The 19,173-nt window shown below is 58.5% G+C and overlaps 1 protein-coding gene across 1 annotated transcript in view; it reads left to right on the forward strand.

Moving 5' to 3' along the window:
* The first annotated feature begins 514 nt into the window (after positions 1 to 514).
* Positions 515 to 19,173, forward strand: part of LOC128976107 (syntaxin-binding protein 1-like) — a 28,769-nt gene continuing 10,110 nt past the window's right edge. Inside the window, exon 1 of the mRNA XM_054393224.1 lies at positions 515 to 649. Coding sequence (XP_054249199.1) covers positions 515 to 649 — 135 coding nt within the window. The remainder of the gene's footprint in view (positions 650 to 19,173) is intronic.

Below are 19,173 nucleotides of genomic sequence, written 5' to 3' on the forward strand. Positions count from 1 at the left end.
TGCATCCTCAGCCCCACTGACTCCAGCAGGATTTGTTGTGCCAGAGCAGCACCTGGAGATAAGGAGGTGACTAAGCTGTGCTGATTCAGGGCTGCTGTGATCTCTGCTTTTGCTGATTCGGGACCAGACCAGGATCCGTAACCTCCAGCCTAGGGATGGAGGGCACTAGCTTCAAGCCTGGCTTTTGGGGAGCAACTCAGGACCCTGCAAACACCCAAAACCAGACCCACGGGGCTGGGGTCAGGGGTCGGGGTGTGCCCGGAGAGCTCACCCCCCACTCACACACACCCGTGGGTGAGCACGCAGCTCGCTGCAGGGATGGCACCGGCAGGGCTGGGGAACCGCAGCCCCCCGGGCGGGCAGAGGGCACGGGAGGAGCAGGGTCGCTGCTGTGGATCGCCATCCCCCCCTGCTGGTCGGCACTGGGATAACGCCGTCAGCCGGACCTTGGCAGGCAGTTGGGGTGCGGCCTGCCGAGGGGGCGGCAGCCTGGCGGCAATGGCACCGACACCGGATGGGCACTGGCATGGGCACTGGGAACGGCCACAAGCATGGACACCAGTATGGCATGGGCACTGGCACGAGCATGGGGACTGACGTGGGCATCTGCACTGAAAATGGCATGAGCATGGACACCAGCATGGGATGGGTATTGGGAATGGGCACAGGCACGGTCACTGGCATGGCATGGGAACAAGGACTGGGCATGGGCATCAGCATGATGTGGGCTCTTGGAATGGGCATAGGCATGAGCATGGGAAGGGGCCCTGGCATGCTATGAGCACTGAGAATGGGCATGCTATGGCACCAGCATGGGATGGGTATTGGGAACAGGCACAGGCATGGACACTGGCATGGCATGGGAATTAGGGCTGGGCATGGACATCAGCATGATATGGGCTCTTGGAATGGGCATAGGCATAGGCATGAGCACGGGAAAGGGCCCTGGCATGCTATGAGTACTGAGAAAGGGCATAGGTATGGGCATGCTATGGCACTGGCATAGCATGGGCACTGGGAATGGGCACTGGCAGAATTTGGATGTGGCAGACAGCCTCAGTGGCCCCAATAAGGGCAACGAGAATAGGAACAGTGCCACAGGAACTGGCATGGGCATAGGCACAAGCACCAGCACAGAATGCTGGCATCAGCATTGTCTCTGGGAGGAGCACAGGATATGGCAATGGGCACCAGCATGCACGTTTGTGGGTGAAAGGCATGGGCACAAGACACAGGCATGGCACATGGGACATGGGGATGGGAATGGGGTGTGGGCACCAGCATGGGCATTGGGCACAGGCAATGCCTCTCCAGCCCCTCCACCTATTTGCAGGCTGCTGTGGGGTCCCAGGAGGGGCTGGGAGCTGTACCAGCCACCTGGCTTTCCCAGGAGCCCACGCTGATGGGCACTGGGCACCAATAAGCATGGGAGTGGTGGCCTCAGCCCCTTTGGCTCTGGTGGCTCCTCCTGGGGTCAGTCAGGCCAGGATGTGGCCCTGGCACTGCCCCTTGCTGTGGGATTCTGTGCAGAGCTTTTCTCAGGTGTGGGCTCTGCCCTACTTCCAGCCCCTGGGCACTGTGTCAGGCAGGGCCTGGGGCAGGGTCACCTCAGCCACCACTTGGTGTTTGCACTGGGAAAAGGAAACCAAACCCTGAGTCTGAGCAGCGCTGAGCAGCTGGGGGCAGCACAGACCTGGGCCCTGCTTGCACCAGGGCAAGTGTCTGCCCAACGACCACCCCCCTGCCTCTGGGGACATCCCAGGACATGTGCAGGTTGTTAACCCCGAGCAGCATCACCCCAGGGCCCAGCCATGGGTGACACTGTGCCCTCCCTGTCCGTGCAGCCACCTTCCCCTGGGACACGTTCCCAGCCCTGGGGTGAGTCAGGCAGAGATGTGGTGCTGAGGGACATGGTTTAGCACCAGGCTTGGTGCAGTTAGAGAATGGTTGGACTGGATGAGCTTGAAGGTCTTTCCCAACCAAAGCAATTCTGTTACTTGGCTTCATCATCACCAGTTTGCCTCTGCCTGCGTGGAGGGTGGGGTGGAAGTGGCCTCCCTGTGTCCCCCCCCCCTCTTCCCCCTCGATGATGGATGCATGCCACAGTGGGATGGAGTTGGGTGGGGTTCCACCTCACCTCCACCTCACTCTCCTGGAGGAGAGGACACCCCCAGGGCTCACCTTGCCCATGAGCCAGCAGCTCTGGGGGGATCAGAGAGGACCCAGGGGTTTCCTCAGGGTCTCTCACGGCTGCCCTGTGGGTGTCCTTGAGCTCCCAAAGACACCCAGAGAGTGCCCAGTCCCCAGGGAAGAGGGGCAGGAGGTCAGCAGGAACTTCAGCCCAAGCCTGTCCAGGGCTGTTCTACCTGAGCCAAGGCTGGCCCCAGGACTCAGCCACTTGGGGGACATCTCCATTCCTCCCACTTAAACAAATTCCCAGCATCCTGACAGATTTCACCCAAACTTTGGGGTCCAAAAAAGAACCAAGCAAGGCCTTTCAGACACCTTAAGAGAGGATCATCAAGGAGGGATCAGGATGTGGCCCCAGGGCTGCTTGGGAGAGCATCTTCCACATCAGCTCCCCTTTGGTGCCACAGATATCCTCAGACTTGGCTTTCAGGAAAACCAGCTGCAGCCATCTCTTTCCAGCTCCCTGACCCTGGGGCCAGTCCCTTGTCTTGCCACCCAGCTCCCTCTGTCATTTAAGCAGAGTTAAATCCCACACTGCTCACTGTGGAGGTCTCAGCCACCAGAACTGGAGACCCTGAATCCCATCATTTGGGCCAAAATGTCATAGGAGGAAGCCAAGGGAGCAGCCACCAGCTCTCTCCATCCACCCTAATGTTCCCCCTCAGCCCTAGGGTGCAAAGGGTGTGGTAGGAAAACACTGCTCCCCATTCCTTCCCTGCACATGCTGTCCTCTGAGCTGGTTGTGCTGGAAAGGTCCAGGCTCTGTGGCCTCCACTTCTGACCCACAGCCCCTTACAGAGGAGGGAAAGGCTCCTGGTGGTCTCCAAGGGTCCAGCAGCCCCTGGTGAGATCCTGGCCCAGGGTGCCCATGGAGATGGTAGCTGCCCCATCCCTGGATGCTGCCCCATTCCAGGTCAGGTTGCTTGGGGCTCTGAGCTACCTGCTCTAGTTGCAGATGTCCCTGCTGACTGCAGCAGGGCTGGACTGGATGACCTTTAAAGGTCCCTTCCAAAAAAAAACATTCCATGATTCTACCATCCTGTGGTGTTTTGTACCCCTGCAAACACCTTTGAGTGGGAACAAGTCTCCAACCCCTACCCAGCCCCGAAGCTAGCAGGCTCCTGGATGTCAGGACATGGGCTCCTCGTGTTTGCTGGGGCCAGGTCTCTGCTGGCAGCCTCCCCAGAAGCAACCATCTCCCCACCCCCCTATCTACAGGACCTCCAAGGCCACCCACTCCCAGCCAGGCATCCTGCCCTTGCCCACTCAGCCAGAGATCAGGACAGTCAAGGTTTGGCTGCTGATTTTTGCAGGAGTCACTCTTTCATAGAGAAGAATCACAGAATCCTGTGGGTTGGACAAGATCTTTAAAATCCCTGAGGCCAACCATTCTCTAACTGTGACCCTCAGCACCACATCACTGCAGCTTTTAAACTCCTCCAGGGATGGGGATTCAGCCACCTCCCTGGGCAGCCTGTTCCAGGCTTTGAGAACCCTTTCAGTGAAGAAGTTTGTTCTAATGTCCAACCTGAACCTCCCCAGGGGCAACTTGAGGCCATTTCCTCTTATGCTATCACGGAGAAGAGACCAACCTCCACCTCACTCCAGCCTCCTTTCAGGGAGTTGTAGAGAGCCAGAAGGTCTCCCCTCAGCCTCCTTTTCTCCATGCTGAACACCCTCAGGTCCCTCACCAGCCCTGTTCTCTATTTCTTTGTTTTTCCTGCCAGATGTGGTGGATCAAGAGAACCACCCAGGAACCAAATGTCCCTGAGGGCACCACGTGCCATGTTTGTGCCCACAGACCAGTGATGATGCTCAGCCTCACCAGGAGGATTGAGGGGAAGATGGAAAAGCTTATAAATACCTGGCTCCTAAATAGCCTGCTGGTATTTATAGCCTGGGCTTGGCAGCGTGGCCTCAGCTCCAGCATGCTCTGCTCCAGCAGGGTTTTAAGGAAGCATCGAGGAGAAGAGGGTTGGAAGCTGAGGACTGAGACCTGGAGCTGCAGGAGCACCCTGCCATAGAATCACAGAATGGTTTAGGTTGGAAGGAACCTTAAAAATCTACTTCCAGCCCTCCTGGGCAGGGATAGCTTCCACTAGACCAGCTTGCTCCAAGCCCCATCCAGCCTGGTCTTAAACACTTCCAGGGATGAGTTGTCCACAGATTCTCTGAGCAGCCTGTTCCAGTGTCTCACCACCCTCACAGTAAAGAACTTCTTCCTGATGTCCAACCTAAACCTGCCCTGCTCCAGTTTCACACCACTGCCCCTTGTCTTGTCATCACAGGCCCTTACAAACAGTCCCTCTCTAGTTCTCCTGTCACCCTGCTATCCCCCTAGCCTCACTGTCCCATGTCCCCAGGCACCTCTTGTCCTGCCTCACTGTTTAGTGAGGGGACCATACGTGCCCCTGTCTGGGGCTGCAGGTCTGTATGTCCTGGCACAGCCTCTGGAGGTGCCATCAGCTCATGCTCCGTGCTGGCATCTTGCTGGTTCCCTCCTCCTTGCCCATTTCTGCCCCTTCACTCCATCACACCCTGCCCAGGGGAGAACAGCATCACTCCAATCCCCCTCCCAGGAGCCAGGTTGGGGCCAAGCACAGCAGCTGTCACCCTGGCAGCCCCCCCTGCCCAGTCTCCTGCAGGGGTACCCGGGTGCCAGGTGAGCGTGTGGCATTTGCCCTGAGGTTTACAACCCTGGCTGTGCCCATCATCACCAGTGGCTGGCCATGGGGTGTGTGCACCTCCTGTTTTGGGGTGTATATTTTGCTGGAAAATAAGCCTGAGACCCCACAGGGACCTCCCTCCCCCAGTGCCAGGCAGGTTCTCACCCCCCAAGTACAGCCCAGAGAGCAGGGGGAAGGGCACAGGTTTCCTACAGCCCCATGGCAGGAACCATGATGGGGAGGCCTGGGGGGCATGAGGGGTGCTATGGGGGGATGCTGGGGATGTGTGTGGGGGGGCTGCTGGGTGCAGGGAGCAGGCTGGGGGTGTGTGTGGGGTGCTGGGAGGGTGCTCGATGTGGGGGGTGATGGATGGGGGGATACACTGGGTGCAGAAGGTGCTGGATACAGGGGGTCTCTTGAGTGCTGGCTGGGGGATACTGTGTGCAGGGGTCAGTTGGGTGCTGGGGGGGGAAGAGTGCTGTGGGCAGGGGTCTGTTGGGTGCTGGGGGTTATTCTAGACTGGGGAGGGTGCTGTGTGCAGGGGTCTGTTGGGTGCTGGGGGTTATTCTAGACTGGGGAGGGGGAGGGTGCTGTGTTCAGGGGTCCGTTGGGTGCTCGGGAGGTTATTCTAGATTGGGGAGGGGGAGGGTGCTGTGTGCAGGGGTCCGCTGGGTGCTGGGGGTTAATCTAGACTGGGGAGGAGGAGGGTGCTGTGTGCAGGGGTCCGCTGGGTGCTGGGGGTTAATCTAGACTGGGGAGGAGGAGGGTGCTGTGTGCAGGGGTCCGCTGGGTGCTGGGGGTTATTCTAGACTGGGGAGGGAGAGGGTGCTGTGTGCAGGGGTCCGCTGGGTGCTGGGGGTTATTCTAGACTGGGGAGGGAGAGGGTGCTGTGTGCAGGGGTCCGCTGGGGGTTATTCTAGACTGGGGAGGGGGAGGGTGCTGCGTGCAGGGGTCCGTTGGGTGCTCGGGGGGTTACTCTGGCCGGGGTGGGAGGAGGGTGCTGAGTGCAGAGGTCCCTTGGGCGCTGGAGGTGTTTCTGGCTGCAGCGCGGTGGTGGCGCTCAGCTGTCCCGGCGGTCGCTGTCGCCGTCGCCGCGCCGCGGCCGTCGGGGCGGTGCGGGGGCGGTGCGGGGGCGGTGCGGAGTGACGTCTCCCGGCCCCCTCCCCCCCCTCGCTGCCCGGCCCGCCCCTCCGCGCAGTCAGCTGAGCCCGTTCCCCCCCCTCCCGGCTCTGAGCCCCGGCCCAGCCCGTTCCTCCTCCTCCTCCTCCTCTTCCTCCTCCTCCTCCCGCCGCATCCCTGCGCCCGCCGCCCGCAGCCTCGCCCGGCCGGGTGTGCGTTTAGGTGTCCCTGTCCCCCCTTCCCCCCCACCAGCATCGCGCCCGCTGCGGACCCGCACCCCAGCGCCGAGACATGGCCCCCATCGGACTCAAGGCTGTGGTGGGAGAAAGTAAGATCCTGCGCGCCCCGCGGGGGTTTGGGGCTGGGGGGGGGTTAAACCAGCCAGGCTCCAGCTGCCCTTTTCCGCGGGCGGGGGGATGCTGCGGATGCGCAATAGGGACCCCGGGGCGGGGGCACACACCTGGCAGGACGTGGGGACAAGCTGGGTTGGAGGCTTTTTTTTTTTTTTTTTTTTTTTGGGGGGGGGCGGCGGAGGAGGTCGGCGCTTGCTGTGTGCATTTATTTAATTTATATTTTGGGGGGGGGGAGAATTTGAGATTTTTCTGCAGTGCTGAGGAGGGCGGGGGGGTGTGTGTGGAAAAACGAGGAGGGGGGAGTAAAGAAGGAAGCGAGGCGAGCTCTGAGTCTCCCCACCTCCTCCTCTGCCTCCTAAATGGAGGAAAACCCAACGCCCCCCTCCCCAGGCCCCCCTTCATGCACCCCATGGAGGGGGTGTTGGAGCCCGGGGTGGGGGCTGTGCAGCAATCCGCGCCCCCCCTCCCCGCGCCGTGCCAGGCCAGCAGCCTCGGCTTTGTCTGCAGCAAATCCCTCTTCCAGGGGGGGGGTTGTTGTGGTTCCTTTTCCCGGACGTGACTTCGCTTCCCTGATCCGGGGAAACCGTGAAACGCCCCCCGGGGACCCCCCCTGGGCATTCCTGTGCCCTTCGGGGTGACGATCTAAGGGTTATTTTCGGTGGGGAGGGCTGGGAAAGGGGGGTGTGTGTGTGTAGGGGAGGGGGGAGCACCTCGGGTTCGCTTCCTCCTTCCCCCGGCTGCCTGCAAGAAGATATTTGCAGCGTCTTCATGGCGGGGAGCAGGGGGGGGGGGTGTCTCCAAAACACCCGGGGTTGGGGGGTGGGGGGAGCAAAATGCCTTCCCCCTGTGCAAAATTAAAGCGAAAACATCCGCATTAAAGCCTAAAATAACTAAATCCGGAGCAGAAAGGGCAGAACGGGTGGAAACTTCCCCGCAGCCATGAAAAGCCTTTCTCCTCCCTCCCCACTCCTCTCGCATGGATTATTTTCCTCCCATCCTGGCCAGCTGGGGCTCCTAGATTTTTTTTTTTTTTTTAATTTGGGTGGTGGGAAGGTATTTGATGTGTGATTTTAGGAGGGGAATTGTCCGTGGGTGCAGTCCTCGTGGGGTTTGAAGCGGGGGGGTGTGGGGGGAGAGTGTGTGTGTATTTGGAAGCGTTGTGCAGCGTCAACCCTCCCGCGCAGGGCTGCGGATGGTGCGACCGGGGCTGGTGGTGTGATGGGGAGGGCAGGGTGGTGATGTTGGGGGGTGGGGTGGGGGGGATATCCCCCTGGATTGATGTCCCTGCTTTGTTCCTTGGCGTCACCTGTGCCAGCCCCGTGCCCCCCTCCCACGATCACTTACTCCCCTTCCCCATCGCTTACCCCTGCTTCCCTATCGCTTACCCCCCCGATCGCTTACCCCCCCGATCGCTTACCCCCCCGATCGCTTACCCCCCCGATCACTTACCCCCCCAATCACTTACCCTCGATCCCTTACCCCCCATCCCTTACCCCCCCCATCCCTTACCCCCCCATCCCTTACCCCCCCATCCCTTACCCCCTCCATCCCTTACCCCCCCATCCCTTACCCCCTCCATCCCTTACCCCCTCCATCCCTTACCCCCTCCATCCCTTACCCCCTCCATCCCTTACCCCTCCATCCCTTACCCCTCCATCCCTTACCCCCCTATCCCTTACCCCCCTATCCCTCACCCCCCTATCCCTCACCCCCCTATCCCTCACCCCCCCATCCCTCACCCCCCCATCCCTCACCCCCCCATCCCTCACCCCCCCATCGCATACCCCCCATCCCTCCCCTATCCCTTCCCCATCACTTGCCCCCCCCACCCCAACACTTGCCCCCCCCATACCCATTGCTTACTTCCCCTCCCCATCACTCACAATCTCCCTCCACTCACACCCCACTTCCCCCCTTGCCCTGCCCAGCAACTCCAGGGTGCTGCACTGGGCAGGGGTGGGGGGTTGTCAGAGCCCAGGCAGCTGCAAAATGGAAGGGAAAAGCCAGGGAAATGCAGGAAAATGCCCCAAATGTGCCTTTGCTGCAGGATCAGCTTTGAGGAGGGGGGTGGCTGGCCCTTGTGCTTTGCTGGGCTTTCTCTTTTTTTGAGCTGATGGTGGGAGGGGCACAGCCTAGACAGTGGGGGAAAATGAGGGGGAGTCTGGACCCACGCAGCCCCAGGTCCCCGTCACTAAAGAGGGGGCAGGGACCAGCGTCACTGCGTGTCCCTTATTTTCATTCATTGTGCTGGAACAGGCTGGGAGAGAGTACAGACAGACAGACAGCCAGCCCAGGGTTGAAGGCAGCATAATGGAAATCCCTCTCAGTCCTTCCCTTCAGTGCCGATCCCAAACGTCCCTGCTCTCCCCCAGCCCCACCGTGTCAGAGTGGCCGTGGTGGCTGCTGGTGGCACGGGTGCCATGGTGGAGCTGTGGGAGCGTGGGTGGCTGGAAGGGGAGAGCAGGGCTTGTGCAAGGCGGAATGCTGCAGAGGAGCAGGGATGGGGCCCTCGGAGGAGCACCCTGCGGGGTCCGGTGCTCCCTGAGGTGCTCCTCGGGCTTGCCGTGGGAAGGTCCTGCCCTTGGTGGGTGCCTTGGGGTGCTGTTTGCAGCGGGATCTGCTCCCCAGGAGTTGGGACTAGCCTGCAGGGTGTCCTTCCCTGGGCACCAATGCGGTAGCAGAAGGTTTGCCTGGCTCTCCCTCACTGCGCCAGCCGGCTCTCCAGCAGGGATTCCCTGAAGGAAGGGATCTTCTCCTGCAGGACAAGAGGCTTGCTTAGAAGAAGTCCCCAGCCTGAGGCTGATCCCTGGGGCTGGGCATCCCAGGAAGGAAGGAAAGGAAGGGAAGAAAAGGAAGGGAGGAAGGGAAGAAAAGGAAGGGAGGAAGGGAAGAAAAGGAAGGGAAGAAAAGGAAGGGAGGAAGGGAAGAAGGAAGGGAAGAAAAGGAAGGGAAGAAAAGGAAGGGAGGAAGGGAAGAAAAGGAAGGGAGGAAGGGAAGAAAAGGAAGGGAGGAAGGGAAGAAAAGGAAGGGAAGAAAAGGAAGGGAAGAAAAGGAAGGGAGGAAGGGAAGAAAAGGAAGGCAAAGGAAGTGAGGAAGGCGAAGGAAGGCGAAGGAAGGCAGGCTGGCTGGCTCTGCTGGGTTGTCATGGCTCACTCCTCCAGCCACCCCTCCAGAGCTGCATTCTGCCCTGGCTTCTCTCCAGACCTGGATTATTCTTCTGACCAGCTGGTGCCATAGCAAGCTGGGGTCTGAATGCCCCTAGAGAGGTGGGGGGAGGTGGGCAGGGGCATGGAGGTGGGTGAGTGTTGCAGGAGATGGGCAGAACCAGATTGTCACCCACCGGTACCGTGGGGTGCATGATGGGGGAGCTGTCCCTGTGCCTCCCTGCTGCATCCTTCCAGGACTCCTCTTTCATCTGGCCAGGGTTGGAGCTGAATGAGCTCAGCCCTAGAGGTGATGCCCAAGGGCCAGGTCCTGCTGGACCTGATCATCTCTAACTGCTGCGGCCACCTCCCAGGGAGCTCCCCTGAGAACCTATTGGTTTGCTCTGTGCTGGTTAGAAAAACCTCACCCAAGTGTGGCAGCTGCTCCTACCTCGGTGGGCACCCATCCCCAGATCTTCATCTAACCCCCCAAGATGTGGACATTCATCCTCTCTTGCCCCAGAGCCTCCTTGGATCTTCTCAGGGCAGTCTGCCCAGACTTTTTCCTGCCCAGCCTGGTCCTTGCTCTGCTGCAGCACCCTGCAGTGGTGAGGGGGAGGAGGAGGAGGAGGCTGGGTTTACTTCACTGAACTATCAGCAGCAGGACAAGACAAGGCTGTGCTGCAGGGGTGACACCTGTGCAGAGCCTGCCACCAGGGTGGGCTGCTGCAGGACATGTAGCTGCAGCATACAGAAGTGGTTCCCATGCTGGATCTGAAAAGCCCTGGAGCCCTTCACCTGCAAGAAGAGGGAAACCTCCCCACAGGCTTCCTTTTGCTCTCCTTGGTGTCATGGACAGATGGGAGAAGCAGAGCAGCCCTGGGAGGAGGGAGTGCTCTGCTCCCTTCCAAAGACAGCCAGCAAACTGTCCCCCAGGACACCGGGGTCCTCCCACAGAGCACCCTTGCCTAGAGAGCCTCCTGCAGACGTCACCTGTGCTCAGGTGCTGCCTGCCAGAGCCACCCCAAGGAGCCCCATGGTCAAACCCTGCTGGGATGAGGTCCCATGAGTCCTCAGCACCCCTGTGCCAGCACTCCCTGCCTTCCTGTGTCACTCTGTCCCTGTTGTGCCATCAAGAGGTGCCTCAAGGATCCCCTCCTGCCCGGCCCTGCTGGGTGTGATGACTCAGGGACCTGGGCACACAGGTCCTCAGGGACAGGGAGGAGGCACAGGCAGAGCTATGGGCTGCTGCCAGCTTCAAGGGCATGGCCAGGGGCCCTGGGGACCTGCTGGTGAGCTGCTGGTGTGTGACTCACCCAGGCTGCTTGGGGCACCTCCCTGCTCCCACCACCCCTTGGCTGAGGGCACAGGGAGGCTTCGGGGGCCAGATACTGCTGGTTGAAGATGCTCCAAGCCCAGCTCAGGTGACAAGGCTTGTGTGATGCCCCAGAGCCAAGTCTGACAAGGTCTCTGCAAGCAGAGGAAGAGGAGGGAGCACAGGCCATGGAGTTGGCTGGTCCTGCTGGGACCATTGCAGGGATGTGTGTTGCATCCTCCTGCCTGTATGAGGGCAGAGCCTCCAGCCCTGCCATGACCTCAGCGTGGTGCTGAAGTGGATGTGTGAGGAGGAGAGTGTCTCTCTGCCCTCTCCCCAAGGGTGGGAGCAACTCCTGAAGCCATTTGCTTCCTGGGCTCCCACCCTTCCAATCCCCAACTCTGGAGGAGTCCCCAGGGCAGCATGGTGCTGCCTGCTCAGCATGTGGGTACAGGAATGGGCAGTTGGCACAGCCTCTGCAGGGGTCTTCAGCCCTGCCACCAGGGTCTGTCTCACCTCCAACACCAGCTCTAAGTTGGAAAAGCTTGAAAATACACTTGCAGAATTCAGAGCTCACCTTCATGCACGTTGCAGAGCATGGTCTGCATCAGGGGCTGAGAAATACTTGCCCATATGTGACCATGGAAGGTTCCCAAGAATGGCAAACCTCACTCTGGCAGCTCTCCATCCACCCACAGGTGTCTGCATGAGCAGGAGGGCTGAAAAAGCCACTGATGTAGAGCACTTAGACTCTGTCCCTCTTGAGAAGAAGAGGAAGGTCTGAGTCTAATTGCCTAACACCTCTCAGGAAGGATGTCCCAGGAGAGATTCCCTTCCTGTTCCCACAAACCCAACAGACTAAAGAGGAGAATCATCATCATCAGATGGCTCTTAGTTGCATGCTGAGAAGCAGATGCTGTGTCCACCAGCTCGTGGTGCAGGAAAGAACTTGGCTCCTGTGTTTGGGAGAATGCAAAAGCAGATCAAGCTGAAGGTGCAGTGGTCTGGGGGCTTCCCCACTGCCCACACAAGCATCAGTGTGCCCACACACATCTTGGCACGTGGGCTGCAGAGGCCTTTGTGGAGCCCATCAGATGGTCTGACATTGTGCATCTAAAGGAGCAGCAAAGAGCCACTGGGAGCTGGACCAGGTCAGCTGCCATCCAGCCTGCCCTTGATGGCCATCAGGGCACAGGAGACCAGCCCAGCCTGGATTCCCACCAAGCTGAGCCTGGAGAGCCTGAAGTATTTTGTTCCTGCTTGGTTCAAGGCAGAGAAGGATTGGAGCAGGCTGCCCAGGGAGGTGGTGGAGTCACCAGCCCTGAAGGTGTAAAAGAAATGTGTGGCCATGGCACTCTGGGACAGGGTTTCATGGCCATGCTGGTGTTGGGTTGATGGTTGGACTGGATGGGCTTGGAGGTCTTTTCCAACTGGAACAGTTCTGTGTAGAACCAGCTCAGAAAGTCACAGCCACACACATAGCAGAGTGTGACTTATCCCTGGGAAAGGGTCACCTTCCCTTTGGCATCCCAAAGGGATGCTCTCCTGCTGCAGCAAAGCTCTTGGCTCCCCTTGGCACTAAAGCAGCCAGCACCAATGCTGGCTCCACCAATAGCACCTCCAGCCCCCATCAGCCAGGTACAGCATCTCCACTGGGGGTAGCAACATGGTGGAAGAGGACAGGAGTCAGTGAAGGCTATCACCTCTTGATCACAAAAGGTCTGTGGCCTTTTGATCACAAAAGGTCTGGGGGGGAACCCTACTCAGGTCCCAGATCCTTGTGCAGAGCCAAGGAAACTGTGCCAGGAGTGATCCCACAGGGAAAACCCTCTTGAGTTTTGCCTCTGTCTCCACTGTGGTCAGTGAGAGCTATCCATGGGTGCCATCAGGCCTTTTCATTTCCCTCACTTCCTTTGGGATCTCTTGCAATGTTTTTTGAGGGGCAGGATGAGAGGAAATGGCCTCAGGTTGCACCAGGGGAGGTTTAGGTTGGATATCAGAAGAAACTTCCCATCTCCCTGTCAGTCCTCCTGGTGAGGCTGAGCATCATCTGTGGGCACAAACCTGGCATGTGGTGTCCCCCATCTCTGCCCTCAGGGACATATGGCTCCTGGGTGGTTCTCTTGATCCACCACATGTGGCAGAAAATATAAAGAAATGGGGAACAGGGCTGGTGAGGAGCAGCTGAGGGACCTGGAGTTGTCCAGCATGGAGAAATGAGGCTCTCTATGGCTCCCTGACAGGAGGTTGGAGCCAGGTGGAGGTTGGTCTCTTCTTGCAAGGAACAAGTGATAGAACAAGAGGAAATGAATCATACAATCATAGAATCAACCAGGTTGGAAAAGAGCTCAGAGATCATCAAGTCCAACCTATCCCCCAGCACCTCATGACTAACCAAACCATGGCTCCAAGTACCACATCCAATCCTTTTCTGAACACCTCCAGGGATGGGGACTCCACCACCTCCCTGGGCAGCACATCCCAATGGCCAATTACTCTTCCTGTGAAGAACTTTCTCCTCACCTCCAGCCTAAACTTCCCCTGGCACAGCTTGAGACTGTGTCCTCTTGTTCTGGTGCTGCTTGCCTGGGAGAAGAGACCAAATGGGCTCAGGTTGCAGCAGGAGAGGCTTAGGTTGGGTGTTATGTTGACCATTCTTCACTGCAAGGGTTCTCACAGGCTGGCACAGGCTCCCCAGGGAGCTGTCTGAATCCCTATCCCTGGAGGTGTTTAAAAGCTGCAGAGATGTGGTGCTGAGGGCCATGGTTTAGCACCAGCTAGACAATGGTTGGACTGGATGATCTTCAAGGTCTTTTCCAACCTTGCAATCCAACCAGCTGTATGATTCTAAGATCTCCAGGTCTCTGCTCTCCTCCTCTCTAGGCTGTGCAGGGTTCCTGTGGCCGTGACCAGCAAGGCTGAGTGTGTTCATCCTTCCTGAGAGCAGTGCAGATAGGAAGAAGAGGAATTAATCACAGGTTACTGTGATTACTGTGACTAATCCTGGGAGCTGGAGCCCAGGCAGCAGGGCTCTGCAGCTCCCCAGAGCAGCACCAATTCTGCTCAGTGTGGCTCTGACACGTGGCCTCTGCCACCAGCAGCCGTGAGGGAGATGTGCAGCACTGCTCTGCCTGGGAAAATAGCCCAAGTGCACCTCACTCAGGGTTGGCAAGGGAAGGGTGAAGCTGATCCTAGGCAGTTCTGCCCATGCAGGGTTTGTTCCAGCTGGATGGCACCTGGGCTGCACCATCAGCAGGTTGCTGTGTGAGGAATGTGTCCTCCAGAAGGGCTGAGGTCATCCAGGTGGACTCCAGTGAGACTGCAGTTCAGGGGGTGAGCTGCTGCAGGGGAGATGCTTGAGGTTTGCTTGGACACAGTGGTCTCCAGACTCTGGTCATAGATTCATAGAATGGGTTGGGTTGGAAGGGACCTTAAAGCTCATCCAGTTCCACCCCCCCTGCCATGGGCAGGGACACCTCCCACCAGCCCAGCTTGCTCAAGGTCTCATCCATCATCCCTGAGATGGCTCTGAGCTGCATTGGAGCACATCAGCTGGGCTCCTCCTCCTCCTTTCGATGCCCTGGTGGCCTTCCTGCCATCCTCTGGTCCTGTTTTATTTGGGACTGCTTGGGGATGGTACCTTGGCACCTAGAGATCCCCCCCTGAGGATGTCCTGAGGTAGATCTGTACTCCAGTCCATTCAGATGTGGTTGTATCTCTCTAACATTCACACTGTCTTGAGCAATTAGTTCATGAACCAGCAAAAAAAGCAGTTGCCAAGCCAGCCCAAACCACACATCTTCATCTTGGAGATGCATCCTGACAGCTTTTTAAAGAGAAGTAGGTCCTGAGCAAACCTCACCCTGGGTTTCTGTGATGCAGCTCTCCAGAGCTGCTCCATGGCTTTGGATCCCAGGCTGGAGAGGACTGAGCCCTGCCTGGGATGGAGGGAAGAGCCCATGGTCAGGAGCACTCATCTCCTGGAGGACCTGGGACAATTCCTTCAGGCTGCTGGCCATCCAGAGGGCAACTCTTGTCATCCCTCACCACATCAGGCCAAGGTGTGCAGCCCACCAGGTCCCAGGATGTGGCAGCCAGCAGCAGGAATTTGTTCTCCTGCATTGCTCCAGGAGGGAAGGATTGCTGCTGGCACAAGCCAGGCTGGGCCAGCTCTAGAGCAGAAATGTTCCTTGGTTGCAACAGCCCTGGTGCTCCAGGGTGGGGTGGTGGCCAGGACAAGGTGTTACTGCTTCAAACAGCTGGGGGAGCTCAGGGCTGCTCCTTAGGTTCCAGGCTTTCTGAAGCAGAACAACAGGCTTGGGGCAGCACCCAATGCTTCGTCTCAGCCCAGGCTGTGCTTGGTCACAGCTTTGTTGGTGTGGGCACAGGAGGTGGCAGAATTGGACCTTCTTCACCCCAGAAGCAGCTGGAGACATGGGGCTGGTTGCCATCAGCAAGCCAGGCAAGGGAGGACTGGAGAAAGGCTGCTTGGGCAGCTTGGTCTAAATCACATAGGCTAAGCCTCTTGGAGTGATGTCTGGGCTCGGGTCCTACTAGGCCACCATGTCACCAGCTCCTGACCCTGCTTGAAAAGGATTTCTTGGGGCATGAAAATGCAGGGAAGAGCTTAACTGCAGGGGGTGGGCTGAGGGGAGCTGGTTGCTCTCAAGCACTGTCATCTGCAGGTCCATGTTGCTCCAGAGTGCTGGAGGTGTTTGGTTTGTGGGGGAGATGTGCTTCCTGGGCCATAGGCACTGATGTGTGTCTCTTGCCTGGGAGGACCATTCCAGAGCTGTCTGCGTTGGCTCTTCTTGGTAGGAATTGTAATTCAGATGCTTCCAGCCTGGCAGGAAGCCTGCAGTGTGGTGGGGCTGGACAAGCCAAGTGTTGAAGGCACTGGATGAGATCTGCATATTTTGCATGTTTCTCACCCCCCTCTCCCTGAAACTTGGTTTATCTCCAAGATAAGCTTGACTGTGAGCATCACTGACTGGTGTTAGAGCCCAAGAACTCTGGCTGGCCAGACCATGTGGGGACACAGGTGGCAGCAACTGACCTGCTCATAGAATCATAGAATTGTCAGGGTTGGAAGGGACCTCAAGGATCAGCCAGTGCCAACCCCCCTGCCATGGCCAGGGACACCTCACACCACAGCAGGTTGCTCACAGCCACATCCAGCCTGGCTGCAAACACCTCCAGGGATGAGGCTTCCACCACCTCCCTGGGCAACCTCTGCCAGTGTCTCACCACCCTCATGGGGAAGAATTTCTTCCTGACATCCATTTTGAATCTCCCCATTTCCCCCAGTCCTATCACTCACTGACACCCTCAAAAGTCCCTCCCCAGCTTTCCTGTAGCCCCCTTCAGATCCTGGAAGGCCACAATGCAGGGGATGTGAGAATATTGTTTGTCAGAGGATGGCCAGGCTTGACTTGAGGCCCTTGGGGAAGGGAGGAGTTGCCATTTGCCCTGGGAGCCTGTTGGTGATCCTGCAGCTGAGTGCAGAGTTGGCTCAAGGTGCCTTGCTGGCACTGCTCATCCTGGAGAGCTCCTGTGTGCTGGCATCCCTTCTCCTGGTTGGATGTGCCCTTCCAGAGCCTGTTTGGAAACTGCATGGCTCTGGCTATCTTCTGAGCTCTAACCTTCAGTCTTGTGGCTCCAGCTCCACTGCAAGCATCCACCTTGGCCAGAACAGCCCCAGGGAGCAGCTGTACCCTGTTGGACTGTCCCTTTTGACCTCTGCATTCCCAGATGTTCCACCCTTTCCTGGCTACCTGCAGTGTTTAGTGTTGCCCCTTTGATCCACCCAAGTCCTAACAGAGTCTTTTTCCCTAGCCAGGAGGTTTAATAATTGCTCCAAGGAGCCCCAAGAGGTGCAGGTCATGGCCATGTCTCCTGCAAAGAGGGCACTGCAATCTCAGGCATCTGCTCTGTTGTGTCTTCTGCCCTCCTGGGCTTTGCCAGGGCCTTGGAGCCTCCTTGGAGGATGCTTTGTGGATCTGCTGCTTTCCCACCCTTGCCTGGGCTCTGAGCTGGCTCTGGCAGCTGGTGGAAGAGTAGATCTTTGACCTTGACCCATGATCAAGGTAGGAGAGGACATTGGTTTAGAGAAGGCTGTGCCTGGCTGCAGCCCTGGCACAGGGCAGCTCTGCAGCAGGCTGGGAGCAGGGCTGGTACCCATTGCTGATGGGGCAGCACCCTAAAACCAAAAAGCTCAAGAGCAGTCACCCTCAGAGGACCCAGGTCTGGCCCAGAGGCCCATCCTGGTGCCAGGATCAGGCTGGGTGATGTGACAGATGCTGCCTGCATTGCACTCACCCAGCTCTGCCCACAGACACACAGCATGACCAGGCTCTCAGGACAAACTGTTCCCTGCAGCCACTGCCCTGCTGAGGAACAGCTTGGGGCTGGCTGAGGCAGCTCTATAGGGAGATCTTTTGGGGTTCCTCTACCCTGGGTCCCTGTTCTCCACCTCTCCACAGCAAATGGAGGGTGCTGGAGCACCACACCAGTCAACAACAGGAACCTCTGTGCCAACAGCACCTTCCCCTGGGCCCCAGGACACCTCCTCCTTCCTTCCTTCCTTCCTTCCTTCCCCTCCCAGCCTTGGAGCAAAGCAAGATTCCCATCTCAGGGGCAGGATTTCTCCTGGCTGCTCCCAGCCAGGCCCTGACTCGTTCCAGCACATGGGACACGGCCATGGTCCCCCCAGGCTTTACTCTGGTGTTTGTGGTGGGGTTGCTGGTGTGGGATGTGAACAGCACTGGTATCCCTGGCTCCTTGCTCCAGGGAACAAGCCAAACCTGAGTAGTGAGAAGAGGAGGAGGGATGCATTGGCATCCTGCCTTCCCATCCCTGCTCCTGCCCCACTGAAGGACCAGGGAGCAGGATCAGGGAGCAGGATCAGGGAGCAGGACCCGGGACACTGCCCATGGCAGAGGACAATTTGCAGTTCATGTTTAGGGTGACCTGGGCTGGGTGCAGGCAGCAGCCTCTCCCCACCAGCAGTGCCCAGCTCAGGGGTACAGACCCCATCCCCACTGTGCCCAGTCACCCTCCATCCCTGCCCCATGGCCCAGAGGTGCCCCTTGTGCCCTGTACCAATGGAGGGGGACCAAGGAATGTGACCAAGGGCAGGCAGCATCAGCAACTCATGGCCAGCATCCTTCTGGCCCCCCCCTGATGCAGATATGTTAGGGAAGGAGATGGATGTGCAGTGGTGGGAAGGGAAGAGCTGCCTCCAAGTGCTACAGCAGGACAGCCCCAGGCCAGTGATGCTGCCAGGCTCCCAGTTTGTCCCTCCTGGCAGCAGTCCCCATCCCAGTGCCACAGCTCAGAGCCCCATGGGGTGTGACAGCCTTGCTGGATGGAAGGCAGTGAAGCAGGGTGGGGAGACCCTGGGGGGGCTGGGGCTGTGCTGGGCCAGGCAGGGCTCTGCTGCTCTCCCAGTGAGGATGTTCCCAATTGGCACAGAGTGGCTGTGAGGCCCCAGCTGGACCTGACCCACTTGTTCCAGTCCAAATCCCAGTGGATGGCAGAGCTGGGCAGGTGGGGTGGTTCATCCCACTTCAGCATCACCCAAAAGCAGGAGTTGCTGGAGCTGGGTTCTCCCAGGACAGTCCCTTCTGCCCACCTCCCTCAAGCCTTGGTCTAAAAAAGGCACACATTTGGTCCCCAAACTTCCCCATATAAACCCAAACTGAGCTTTACCCAGGGGATCAGCACCTTGAGGGTCACTCCCATGGGGAAAGGGTCTCAAGGCCAGGGCAGGCAGGGTGAGACCCTCACCACCATCTCCCCACTCCTCTGCATTTTCTACTTTAGAAGAATTTCTTAATTATTTTTTCCTCACTTGGGCTTTTCCATCCCTGTCCCTGGAACAAGCCTCCAGCAGGGGCAGAGGGGGTGGACATGGTGTGGCTGCTCAGTTCTTAAGTGTGCCCCTGCTCTTTGAGGGTGAAAAAGGGACCTTCAGTGTTGGTGGGGGGCACCTCATGTCCCCCAGCAGATGTTTAGGCAGCAGAGCAAGAGAGGGGATTCTGCCCCTTGACTCTGCTGAGACCCCACTTCCAATCCTGCCTCCAGGTCTGGTGTCCCCAGCACAAGAAGGACACAGAGCTGCAGGAGAGGGTCCAGAGGAGGCCACAAAGATGCTGCAAGGGCTGGAGCAGCTCTGCTGTGAGCACAGGCTGAGGGAGCTGGGGGTGTGCAGCCTGGAGAGGAGAAGGCTCCAGGGGGACCTCAGAGCTGCATTCCAATAGCTGAAGGGATCCTGCAGGAAGGCTGCAGAGAGACTTTTCCTGAGGGTGTCTGGAGACAGGCCAAGGGGGAATGGTTTGAAGCTGAGGCAGAGCAGGGTTAGATTGGAGCTGAGGAAGAAGTTCTTT

This window comes from Indicator indicator, chromosome 28 (assembly GCF_027791375.1).
Source record: "Indicator indicator isolate 239-I01 chromosome 28, UM_Iind_1.1, whole genome shotgun sequence".
NCBI lineage: Eukaryota > Metazoa > Chordata > Aves > Piciformes > Indicatoridae > Indicator > Indicator indicator.